The 12672-nt window shown below is 43.4% G+C and overlaps 1 protein-coding gene and 1 long non-coding RNA gene across 2 annotated transcripts; one reads left to right on the top strand and one right to left on the bottom strand.

The window, feature by feature from the left end:
* Positions 1-3533: 3533 nt before the first annotated feature.
* LOC104433775 lies at positions 3534-10991 on the top strand. Its single transcript, XR_001984867.2, has 5 exons — positions 3534-3792; positions 6018-6128; positions 9137-9671; positions 9982-10509; positions 10689-10991. It is a non-coding gene; the product is annotated as an uncharacterized LOC104433775 (long non-coding RNA).
* On the bottom strand, positions 8831-10655 carry LOC104433774 (transcription repressor MYB5). The gene is made up of 2 exons (XM_010046640.3): positions 10187-10655; positions 8831-9741 (listed from the first exon to the last, which is right to left on the bottom strand). The coding sequence occupies exons 1-2, from the start codon at positions 10474-10476 to the stop codon at positions 9069-9071; spliced, it is 963 nt and encodes a 320-aa protein (XP_010044942.2). The 5' UTR covers positions 10477-10655; the 3' UTR covers positions 8831-9068.
* Positions 10992-12672: the final 1681 nt, after the last annotated feature.

Genomic DNA, 12672 nt, shown 5'->3' with positions numbered 1-12672 from the left:
ATATATATATATGTATATAAACTAAAATTAACTCATTAAAGTGCATTTGGACGTAATAATCAACTTGACTTTGAAACTCCAAAAATTAAACAAATTCAAGTTAGAGTATTACTAAGATGAGTGGCCTCTTTGAAAAGTGTCTATTTGTATGTCAAATGACAAAACCACGAGATTCAGTATAAGACGGACCAAAGCAGACAATACATTGAGTCATTGTCATAGATTAGATAACTAAAAGTTGTGCATGCCATCATCAACACACTAGGCAAAGAGGTTCTTAAGGCATATGATGATTTATCTATACCTTAATTAGCCCCAGATGTAGAGTTAAGGATAGGTTGGACCGAACCAACCCAACTTGCGATCTGGATAATTTGGCAAGATCTGGTAATAGTCAGATGGGTTGGACAAAATGGTCGCCCATCATGTTTGGCACTGTAGCAATTCGTGCCTAAGCACGGCCTCCTACGCACGACCTGCTACAGTGCTTCACGCGTGCGTAGAACGAGCAAGGTTGAGCTTGTGCCTGACCAAACACGTCATTTTTAAAAAATAAAAATAAAAATTTAAGGGCAGCCAATGGTTACTCATCACATACGGTTTCCTTTGAGCCAAAGAAAAAAATGGCTACAAACTCGTGGCCTTCGCGTGCCTTGCTTTCATGTGCCTCAGGTCACGTCAGCTGAGATGCGACATATGGAGCCGGCCCCATCGGGCACCCTTAACTGGATTAGGACTTGAATTTGAAGGATTTTGAGCCAAACTTTAGATTTTTTTGCCAGCGCTCCAATAGAATATTAAACACGGTTGATATTAAATAGACTCGTTTTAATAGCGCTTAAATTGTTTACCACTAAGATCCCCAACTCCCAAGAATAACGTTACGTCGTTAGAGTTTAATATTTTTTCATATCATATAAAGATTACAAACCCAAAGTGTTCCCTGGTATTTCCAATATCAACCGCCCCCCCTCTCTTTATTTTTATTATCATTTCGAATATTGTCAGAGAGGGCAATGCCTTTGTCGCATTCCTTTCGAAGCTCGTCCATAAAAGTTCCGTACAACTTCCTCGTTCTTAAATTTCTCTTAATAATAATAACTGAAATTACTACAAGGCCCCTCGCTCGTTAAATTCAGCTCCCCCATGTTGTTATAGAATTCCCGCTGGACAGACCTAGATACGCTGTTCTGTCTCAATAATTGTTTCCAATTAGCTGCCGTTTGCGTCGGGTCCGAGCAGTTGGTACGTACCTTTCCGCCGCGCGCTTATCTAATTATTAAACTGAAAAATCAATGGAGACTTGCATCTAACTAATGAAAGTTCTCAATCCCGTGCTGGGCACTGTAATTTGATTTCCTAAGCAATCCTTTTCGAAATCCCACGTGACTCTTCTCATCTAACCTTCCATCCCTATCGGGCTCGTGCACTGTCTGTCTTAACGTCACGGTCCTCTGCTCTTTCGAACTTTCCCTTTCTTTCTTTTTAATTCTGAATGGGAGCAGGTCACGTGCGAAATTCTTTTTGCGCCAAGCGGAGGTACGAACAGTGTTCACCCAATCCACGTCCGTAAGCCTATTCTCGAGCAATTGAACCGATCGAGTTTGCGATGGGAATTGTCATGTTTTTCTCATAAAAGATATTAGGGATGATCAATTCTAGAATAAGCCGGTTCCCATGCTAGAACCCGGAGCTAGACCGCTTGATCCTTGACCCACACGAGAATTGGACCGAATTTAGGAACTGGCCGTATCTCCTCCTCTTTTTTTTTTTCTTTTTCCTATTCACTACAAAACTGCAATTATCATTGTATAATCTAAACTACTACATGAGTAATTTTAATAGAACAAGCTCGTGATAAACAACAAAACGCGAGGATCATCTCCACAAACAAAGTTATAATTATCATTAAAAACCAAGTGTGTGAGGTGCTAAACCACGAGAGAGGCATGAGCATTGGGTGGCTGAGACCGAGAGAAGTGAGAGTGAGAGACTTGAGCGACGAATGTGCATGACCATGTCTAAGCGAAAAAAGAACTAGAGTTGGGGCTTAAATTGGTCCAGTCCAAGTAAGCGAGTTCACACATAGAACCGGAACCAGATTGATATTTATTAATTTCAACTTTTAGAGATCACGAATCATTCAGGATTAGCTAGTTCGGTTTGGTTCTTTTGCTCACTCTTAGGGGAAAACTATTTTTGACTATCGATTAAACTTTTGAAAAATGACGTCATATATCAAAGCGGACTCTGTACCCGTTTGTTTATTTCGATGAGGAAGAGGAAGAGGAAGAAGATCTACATAAGTATGAAAAAATATATAATAAAAAAAAAATGAGGTACGGAATGGAATGGTAGGTCGTCGATGCTGAGCCCCTAATGGGCATTATCGCTTCTCGTGTCACCTTTTGACTTTCGAGGTATTTGACGGTAGGTTGCCGAGAGTTGACTGGTAGTCTATTCTCTATCTTTCATATCATCGTTTTATTATTATTATTGCAGTCTCGAACTCATAATTTGGGACGACCGAATCCCTCGCCTGGACCATCATAATTGCAGTTGGATGTTTTTTCTGCCCCCGCTTTTATTTCATGGTACCTTAGATTCCACGAATATTATACATAGAGACGATTTGAATAATGTTTATTATAGGGAGGATAGCAATATTGCTGTATATTAATGAGTAATGATTTCATAAAATTTTCAAATACATAATTTTAACAGGAGATATATTAAAAGTTATTTCATAAATGATGATGTAGCAAAGCGATATTGCACATATATAAATATTGCTTGGAATGCAACAACCAGAAATGCAGGCAATACTCAACGCGGTTGCCAAATGTTGATAATGCTCATGATATGATACAACGTTCTTGACCGAACATATAATTTCGCGAGTCCCCTTCGGTTCTCTTCCCTTCAAGTATCGAAAGCTCCTGGTCTTGTTCAAGAGAGCCGCTCTTATCGAGAATAGGAAAGAAATGAAAAGAAAGAACACATTCGGTAAGAAATTTGCTTTCCTCGCCTTAACCGATCGGACCTACTCCACCTCGACCGTCCTGGAGCTCGTAAAAACGGGTTTCCGAATGCGACCCGAACAGGTACTAGAGATCCTATCAACAATACCTTTTTTGGAGATAGCAGGACAAAAGAAGAGGAAGGACTTAGATTCTTTCCGAAACTAAAAAAAAAAAAAGAAGAAAAGAAAAATGTCAGTGCACCTTCTCTCTCCTTTCCAGGAATTCCTACATCTCAAAAAACACCAGAGCCCCCTGGAGCAGAGAGAGAGGAGGCGTCAAAGAAAGGTTGTTCTGTCTAACATTGGTCTGACCTATCCGGTTAGAACGTTTGGTTGGCCACTCCAGGGGGGCCAACTGGAAGCAGCCGGTAGCCCCCCCTTCGATCTACCGGTCAATCCTCGCGGCCCGAAGCGCTTGTGGGGTTCGTTTCCTCCCTGCGGCCGACTGACACGTGTGGGTCGTCGCCCCCCTCGTAATGCTCCGGGGCGATATATTAGGATCCCGCACTGGGGCGGAGGATCCTTCTTCGGGCTCTTGAAGATATCTATCTTCTCTCTGTTCTCTTCGCTCGATCATTTCTTGGCCCTGCAAATCTTTCTGTTCCTTTTCCTCTTTTCGCTTTTGCTCCGGACCCCATCTCGGCGGTGATCATTGCGTCATCATGTTTTTCCCGAACCCCCCCGAATGCCTCGCCGCCTGCGGAAAGAGGGGAGCTCCAATGATGGCGGATTTCTGCATGGTTTTGCTCGAATGCGGCTTTCTCACGCAGGTGAGTCGTCGTCTATCTCGCGTGCGCCAGAAATTTCTTACTTTATGCTATGTTCGCTCGGCTTCGAAGGGATATATGTTCAACACATTGCACGTGAAGATATCTGCTTATGCGAAGTTAGTTTCTTTTTAGTTTCTTTTATCTTTTGTTTGGGATCTTGCTTCGTGTTTTTGCTGTTAGTTCCTGCTAATTTTAGATGTTTGGAGTCTGCAACTCTTTCGTCTTTAACTTGTATGTAGAGTTCATGGATACCGTCGTAGTCTTAATCACTATTTCATTTTCATGGCCCTGCATATTTATTGGACTCCGAAGTTCGTTCTTTCTTTCTTTTTCTTTTTTTCTTTTTTTGGACTGTCACGAGAATTGCAATGACAGTTAATCACGTTTAACAGATAATCTCCGAACAATATGTATATATAAAATACATTACATTTGTTGAGCATCGGCCACCTGCATTTTGACCAAAGTAAACTCATGTTCATGTTCATATGAAGGCGGTAGACGTGAACTGTCTTGACTTAAGGCTCCTTTTAAGTTTGTGCTGGGTTTCCTGCCAAATAGACAGAAACTGTCCAGGAAAATAAAAGATAGAGACAAAAAAAAAATTATAGGTAACGATTTTCTTGGCAATCAACATAAATATAAAGTTTTGAGCCATATCCACCTCTTTTCAGATCATGGCTGCAACCGGAACGTCCAAAAAGATAATGCTAGAGCTTATAGTTAGCCCCAAAAAACCTCCCAAAAAAAAAGTAGGGAGAGAAAACAGAGCAGGAGAGAAACAGGGTAGAACCATGTTTTGTGTTCAGCAGAACAAGAACCAATCCTTAATCTCAGGAATGAATCAAAAGCCTGAGGAATCCAACTTCCAAAGACTGATTCCCCACTCCATGGTCTTGATTTCCACGAAATGGCCGGCTAGTTCTTTCTATATATGGTAAAGCTGATTGGCTGAAAAAAAAATTTTGATCAGGCATAGTAGGAATGAGTCAACTCAGCACGGATTAGTGCAAAGTATTTTCGGGATGAAATTTAGATGGTTTTAGTAATTATAACCAGGGAGAAGAAAGCGAACTCTATTGGCAAATTCCTCGTAGGTTATTAGCATGGGGTCAAATTTCACAAAAACGTATGATATGGCAATTCGGGTTCCTGTAGACATTGCCATTTAGGGATTAGATCCAAGTGTCTGTCATGAAGCTTCCGCCTCTAGACAATAGGCTGAAAAAGATCAACTGCAATATTCACATATCCTGGTTTTTACCTAATTCAGATTAATCGAGGTTTTCAATTCTTAACAAGCTCAGCAATGGTGATGTCCCTAGCGCGCATGCATTCAAGTAAAATTTCACAACACAAACTCGTATGGAGCCATGTAATTTAACCTAACCGCCTATGTGCAATGAAACATTCCGAACCTACAAGAAAGATTTTTATTAGTGGGTTTTCTTTTTTCCTTTCGGGCACTCTTCATTTAGGGAATGCGTTAGGGGACATGTCCATACAGTTTCTTTACCGAGGATTAGAAAAAGAGAAAGTAAGAGCAAGAGGGAAATAAAAGTGGGGGTGGTCAAACAAGTGGGGGGACCTTTTGGGTTTCCCACTTTAATCTGTCTGGACGCCCATTAAGTCAACCCCATCCACCAATCCCGTTGGTATAACAAGACTGGTAGTTTCGCGAGCTTCCGGCTCCTGCGAAGGTTTGAACCGAGGGTGGTCGAATACGGTGCGAAGCCTTCCATTCGTATGATTGATTAGGTCAGAACTGCCAGCACACATCATCGTCATCGGCCGTTCAAAAACCCCCAGAAAAAAACAAGAGAAATCTCAGCAACCTCTCCGGGCCGGGCCTGGAGCAATCTGGTCCTCCTCTGGACCGCTCATCTTTTTGTCTCTTTCGGGGTCTTAAATGGCCGGTTTGGACTAGGCAAGGCCGTGCCCTGGGGACCAAGATGGACAGGGCCTGGATGAATAGTTTCAGGCTCGTTGCCCCACCCGCCCGGCCGAGAGGTGGCCCCGCTAATCATGTCTGATTAACTCCTAGTTGTAAACGTTTTTTACGTGTGCGATGACAATGCGCACGAGATTGGAACGGCGACATCGTGGAAGGGTTTTGTTGACGAAGGCCTTTAGTAGCTCGGACTTACTGAGCATTTTAATGGACTATGAACATCCGCCGTGCAAATGCAAGAGGTCTTAATACAAAGATTTACTCTCTATTACAGGGTCCATACGAATGGGCGAGACACCGAGGGGAAGCTAAACGGTTCAACTCTACGCTCTTGAAGATGGAGTTCAATTGGGCAAACCTTGCACAAGTGTGGATGCTTGCTAAGGTACCTATATGCTTCATTTGCTGTCGCTCTACTCTTACTTCTTGTCCGCAGACAATTTCTTCTGGGATAGATGAAAATTATACGTCTGCATGAATGTGTACTATGCTACGTGAATAGTGAGGATGTTTAGCTAGGAATTTCGGTAACCCTAAATTACTAGAGTGAGATTTTGAATCTCCTGATCGATCAAACCCTCAAGTAACAAATTAGTGGAGACAAACGTTGTTTGGCTACTTGGAAGAAAAATTATTTACAGTGTTCATTCATTAAGTGTCTTCACCATAGTTAATTTAGATGAGAAGCTCTAGCTATATGTGCATGCAATCAAATTGCTGTAACGAAACAATAAGCATCCCTTCAAGGTGATCAATCTGATGACTTTGCTGATAAGGGGATCCTGGAGGTTAACTCCAGAATGCACTATAAAAGAACTGGATGACTTAGAGCCCCTAAGACGCTATAGCCGAAGATATTAGCACTAAAACACTGTAATCCTCAAAAAATGTTCGACAATCTTCAAAAAAATAATTTACCTATTAAGAGAGTCTGCCAGTATCGCCAAATAACCATATATGTTTTTCTCCTTCTAGGGTTTATTTTCAATATGTTAAATGCCCTAAGTAGTTATCTCATGTGTACCATCGTGTTTAATGAGTATAGTGCGTAGAATGAAACTAAGCCAGCATTTAAGCTTCATGAATGATTACCGTACAGTCAACATTTATCTCGAGTTCTTGGTGCAAAAATGGTTCTCATAGGTCCATTTTTCTCGCCTCAATGTAACCAGAGAAATTGAAGCCTAAAAAAATTAATTCATGGACTCAAGATGAAGTATAAAAGATGATCGACCTGTCTAAATACTTCCTAATACGAACTATGATTTAAGCTTAAGCATATCTAAAACGGTAGCTAGCTAGGATGCATCAATCATTAACTGGAAAACTAAATTGCCAGAACATAGTGAAATGAATGTTCTCATGCAGTCATGAAACTATTACAACCTTATGATGCTAATAAGATCATACATAAGGCTAGAGTAATCTAACAGAATAACTAATATAATACGGTAGTCCTTGTCACCTACATGGATGAAAGTACAACTGTGGCTTTTTTAATTTTACATAAAATATCACACCTTAGGGGAAGAACGTAATAAGATGATAAGAGCAGTTCATCACAATTTGCTTTTCACCTTCTAGGGTTTCTTTTCAATACTCCGAAATGACATTAGCAGATACCTCACGTCCAGCTAACATTACTTTCAATCAGTGCAATGCATAGAATGAAACTAGGCGAGCATTCAAGCTTCATGAACGTTTATTGTACAACAAACATTTTCTGGAGTTCTTGGTGCAAAAACGGTGACCATACGTTGATGTTTGCCGACCCTATCTATTCAAGGCTACACATGCTCACTTTTATACTAAGTGATATTTGTATAAGTTAATTTTTTTTTATTTTTTTTGCACCTTGACCAGGGAAGTAGAACCTTAAAAGTATAAATTCGCGGGGCTCAAAATGAAGTACAAAAGTTGATCAACCAGTTTAAGTTCTTCCAAGAATATGAACTATTATTCAGGCTAGAGCATGTCTATGACAATAGTTAGGTAGGATGCATGAACCATTAGCTGGAAAACTAAATTGCCAGAACGAGCATTGTGAAATCACTGTTCTCTTGTAGAAATGAATCTATCGCATCCTGATGATGCTAAAAAAATAAGCTATAAGGCTTTGCGTGCTCTAACAAGATGATTAATGTAGCACAATGTAGGAGTCTCAATTTTCACTATTGATGTAACTAAGGAAACTCGAGTAGATAGGTTATGGAATACTCCAATAGTAATTGTCCACGAAAAATCTATTTCCTTCTAGTGTATTGCATTGCCGTCTACCTATAGCCTATTGTCACCATAATACTCTCATTTCTGCTTAACATAGCACACCCTCATAACTAGGGTTTCCTTTTTGCGGCTCTTAGCATTCTATAGCCTCTATCACTAAATAAATCTGTTAGCGTGTCCACTAGAACGAAATTGAGCAAGCATGCATCGTATTTCCTTTTGTGAGCCGTTCAAGCATATATTATAGTCATTGGCTGCTGAATGCTTGCTGACTCGTAGAACGGCCATAACTACACAATGCTCGTTCATATGTGCTCATGAATATGTCATTCAACTTTGTTTTCTCAATCAGTGTCAATTTCTTTGCCAAAAAATGGGTTTTCCTTGTATAAATGAAACTGTTGCCTAGTTTGAATAGGAAGTAGTTCCTGCAAAGCTTTCCAAGAATTATTGTCCAAGCTTAGGCGTACATGTCTATTACTGTGGCTACGAGGTGTAGTTATCGTATAACCACAGGAAGTCAATTGCCATGTAAGAGGAGGAAACATAGACGAAATTTAACTGGCTAGATTGAAGAATCGACGCGCTAATTTCATAATTTGTAGTAATAATCATAGCAAAGTTCTAGTGATGACTAGGCATGCATCCTCATGTACTTTGATGCTTTAGGATGAGATAGTAATAAAGATACTAACCGCAATTTATAACTCTGTTCAAGAAAGTTATCAGGAAAAAATTAAGGAAAGCTAAACAACCAAAAAGTGGGAATGCTCAAGTGATTATGGATTTCCTGTAAGATTCCCATGAAATTCTTCGATTTCTTCCGGAAAATGCAGGACAGTTGATGAGGGAATGCATTCGGCATATCAACACACATCTTTATATATCAAATAAGTACAATACCGAGTGGAAGGTTTGTTTACATCAAATAACACACATCATCACAACAAATCAGCCGTGATAAATAAGCAGCTGATTGAAGAGATTAAACAAGAATCAACACAAACACACATATAACAACACTCCAAACCCTAGAGAGACCTCATAATTCATGGCAGCTGATAGCTAGTACTCTCCAACTTAGGATATACATATACTGCTATTCAACCTGTTCATTCGCCCTCCTGCTATTATTCTCTTGATTAATCACTGAAGACATGATTGCAGAGTCCCAGCCAGCGGCTATCCCGAATGCAGGTGCTGCAGCCATGGGAATCAGAGAATCCGAATCCGGCGAGGAGCCGACGGCCTGTTGTTGTAGCTGGTGCTGGATTGGGAATGCTTCCTCGTTGATCAGGGAGTTCAGGAACGATGAGAAGACGTCGTCCCCGCAGCAGTTGAGGTCCTCCTCCTCCTCATTAGACAGTCCGTGGCTGCTTCTCAAGCCCATCACATGGTAATGCTGGGTACCCGGCAAATAACTGGCTTCACCACCGTGAGCTGTCGCAGTCCCATTTTGATACACAGCCTCCGTATTATCGGCACTTTGGATCTGATCATTTTCTTTGAGGATGGCTGGGCTGCCACTGCTGGTTTCCTCGAGGCCAGAAGAGATGGGGCTAGGGTTAGGGCTTCGAGGGCGAGGTGCCGCTTTGGAAGGAGGAGGTTTCGCTGGAGGATTGCTGCTGGAGTTCTGGGTTTCTGGATTGAGCGGCTTGTGCGTCCTCGGATCAATTCCTTGACTGATGAGCTTCTTGCTAAGGTGAGTGTTCCAGTAGTTCTTGATCTCATTGTCAGTCCGTCCTGGGATTCTCCCAGCTATCAAAGACCACCTGTATCACAGAAACATAGGTCAGAATAAGATTCAAAATCGCAACACAGTATGTGAGAGAGAGAGAGAGAGAGAGAGAGAGAGAGAGAGACTAAGTTCGTTAGCTGAATTTCGCAAAGATCTTTGATTGATCAGTGAGTGGTTTTCTGGATGATATGGTTGTGATTCCTTATGAGCTGAGAAATGTGAGAGAGAATGAGGAAGCGATTGAGTGAGGGTGTGTTTTCCTGAAATCTTGCAGGCAGTGGTGGCGAATCAGTGAGTGGGAAGAGAGAACTAAGTGAGCGACCGAGAGGAGAACATCGAAACCCTAACCGGCCCCTCCCGAGATATTCAAGATTCAGGAATGCACGGAAACCCTAGCCAAGATCGGGAGAGCCCAACCCCGATCGATCCGGCTCGATGATCTTCGAGATTTTCGGGGGAGGAGGGGGAGAAAGGGTTACCGGTTGCCGAGGAGGCGGTGGAGGCGGAGGATGAGGTCCTCCTCGTCGGGGGCGATCTGGCCGCGCTTGACGGAGGGGCGGAGGTAGTTCATCCAGCGGAGGCGGCAGCTCTTGCCGCAGCGGAGGAGGCCGGCCCGCTTGGGGAGGGTCCGCCACCGGCCCTCGCCCTCGCGGTTGATGTAGCCGGCGAGGAGCTCGTCCTCCTCCGGCGTCCAGGGCCCCCTCTTCAGCCCCACCTTGCTGCAGCACGGGGTCTTCGTCCCTCCCGACGACGACGACGGATTCCTCATTTGGGTCGCCTGCCTGCCCGTCTGTATTTCCAGGTGAGGGCCTGTGCAGAGTGTGCGCGCTTCTCGGAGCGAAGCAGATGGAGGATAAAAAGGAAGAAGATGATGATGCAGATTTCCTCTCTCTTTCTCTCTCTCTCTCCTCTTCCCCCTGTGGTTTTTTTTTTTTAAGGATGTGATGACTGATGAGTTGGTGCTCATTTGTTTGCTCACAGCCGCAGGGATTGGGGAAGCCGAGCCGAGCCGAAGGGAGTGTTATCCCGTTTTCCTCAGGCGCGGTCCGTGGGGGCGTGCTCTCTACGCGCCGGTTCTTGGGCCCAGCCCGAGGCCCAAATTAAATCCCATCCCATTTTGTAATGCGCCAGTGTTGCCTTTCTTTTGGGTTAGGGTTTTGTTTAGTAGGGAACAGAGATCACAGTAGCTGGATTGTTGCAGGCTGAATTTCTAAAAAATTTGGGAAGAGGATACATCGCACGTTCTTTCCCCATTTAAATTTCATGTTCTGTGGCCATCATGCATCTCGGAAAAATACCGGGTATCGAAACCCTATGCGAAGGAACTGTAAGATCGAACTTGAATCCGATCGAGATGTTGCTAACCTAATTCGGCAGCCGGCCCATGGTGACCACCGGCGCCCCCTCAAAGCCGTCTCCGGACCCACGTCCAAATGAATCGCTGGCGTCATTTAATGGGGTAGAAACTGCTGGAATCCCAACGCTTGCGGTGGCAAGTTGGTGACCGCAGTTACTCCACAAAGCGCGTGCGATCCAGTCCGACGAACGGCGCGTGGGGGGGCGGGGGAGGAGGGGGACCCGCAGGCTCGTCCTGCCCACTTCTCTTACTCCTTAAGGAACATGTTATCCCGGGGGAGATAAAGATGCCCTTCCGAAAATGACCCGGGAACCTTGAAGAAGTCGCGGTGAGCTGGACCCGGATCCGCACGGCCCGAACTTTGGTTATCCGAGTGCGGCCGCGCACGTGCGCCCGCCACTCGCAAGTTTTTGTCGACGACTCTCTCTGGAGCTGGAGCTGCTCCAGGATTTTGGGCGGTCTCCTGAAACTTGTCCGTCCGATTTTCCTGTTGCGTGAACTTCGCGGGTCGTTCTCGAATTTCGAGTTCAATCGCTACGTGATCCAAAGATTTCTTTTTTTGGGACCGGAATCCATCCGATCGACTCTCGATGGGTGGACGAGTTGGATGATGCGTGTCCTGGAAATCGACCGCGGGTTTCTCGGCGATTTCCAGTCGAAAAGTGTACTCATTGCAGAGTGATTCCCAATAAGAGTGCAGTACTTCAGTAATCACTCGGCATGCTTTTCTTGTTTTGGTGCTTCTCGTCCTTTCCTTTCCTTTCCTTTTGGAATTCTTCGGTATTGGAAAAGAAAGACAGAGCGTGCCAGTTGTGATTGGTTTTAGGACAGGACAACATTCTGTCGCCAAACAGGGCTGGCTCCCTCTTTCTTGGCGATGGTCTTTATGGTGTGTTGCTTAGAAATTCACATGAAGTTTACTGATTCCTTTTGTCTGCCTCTCTTGAGAAATCCATTGGAAGTTTTTGCAGTCGCATTTCCTGGCATCATTTTTTTTTCTTTTTTGTTTTTCTCCCGTCATTTGCATGACGAAAGAATTCACCATGTGCCGTGATTAGCTTAAGCTTATTTATACGAGACAGGGTGGCTTTCAAGGCCACTGGGCAATCGTCCGTGGATCTGGATCTTGCTCTGCGTGCTGGACCACAACTATAGGTTCTTCATCCGCAGATGCAGTTCTGGATGAGCTTCACAATCATCGATTACAAGTCCTGTTATCTCTAAGCTATGTGGTGTATTGCTTTCTTTGCCTGTATTGTTAGACATCGAGTTAACGATTGTCTCGGTTGCATGAGGTCCCAACTAATGGTTTGTCTTGGATGATTGTTGGGGAAGCAATTATCATGCTACACAGAAGCGAGGACTTAATTTTTCCATGCCAGGCTGTGGAGATGTCACAAATTTGGAGATAAAGCCATTTACTTTAAGCAGTGACATTTCCCATGGAACAGCTCGCAATTCTTTTTGTCGTGAAACCAGTGTTTTTTGCAGCGTTAACAGTACTAACAATCTGTGATCACTTGCTCTGAATATCTCCAGGCCATAAAACTAATGCTTGAAACTTGAAAGAGCGAGCAAATTTCATGCGTCTTATTCTGACGCTGAGAT

The sequence above is a fragment of the Eucalyptus grandis genome, chromosome 2 (assembly GCF_016545825.1).
Source record: "Eucalyptus grandis isolate ANBG69807.140 chromosome 2, ASM1654582v1, whole genome shotgun sequence".
In the NCBI taxonomy this organism is placed as follows: Eukaryota; Viridiplantae; Streptophyta; class Magnoliopsida; order Myrtales; family Myrtaceae; genus Eucalyptus; species Eucalyptus grandis.
This window is presented reverse-complemented; position numbering and strand designations above follow the sequence as displayed.

Coding starts and splice junctions, on each gene's coding strand:
- LOC104433774 (XM_010046640.3), bottom strand. CDS start 10,476: ATGAGGAATCCGTCGTCGTCGTCGGGAGGGACGAAGACCCCGTGCTGC. Junction 9,742..10,186: donor CACCGCCTCCTCGGCAACCG/GTAACCCTTTCT, acceptor TCTGTGATACAG/GTGGTCTTTGATAGCTGGGA.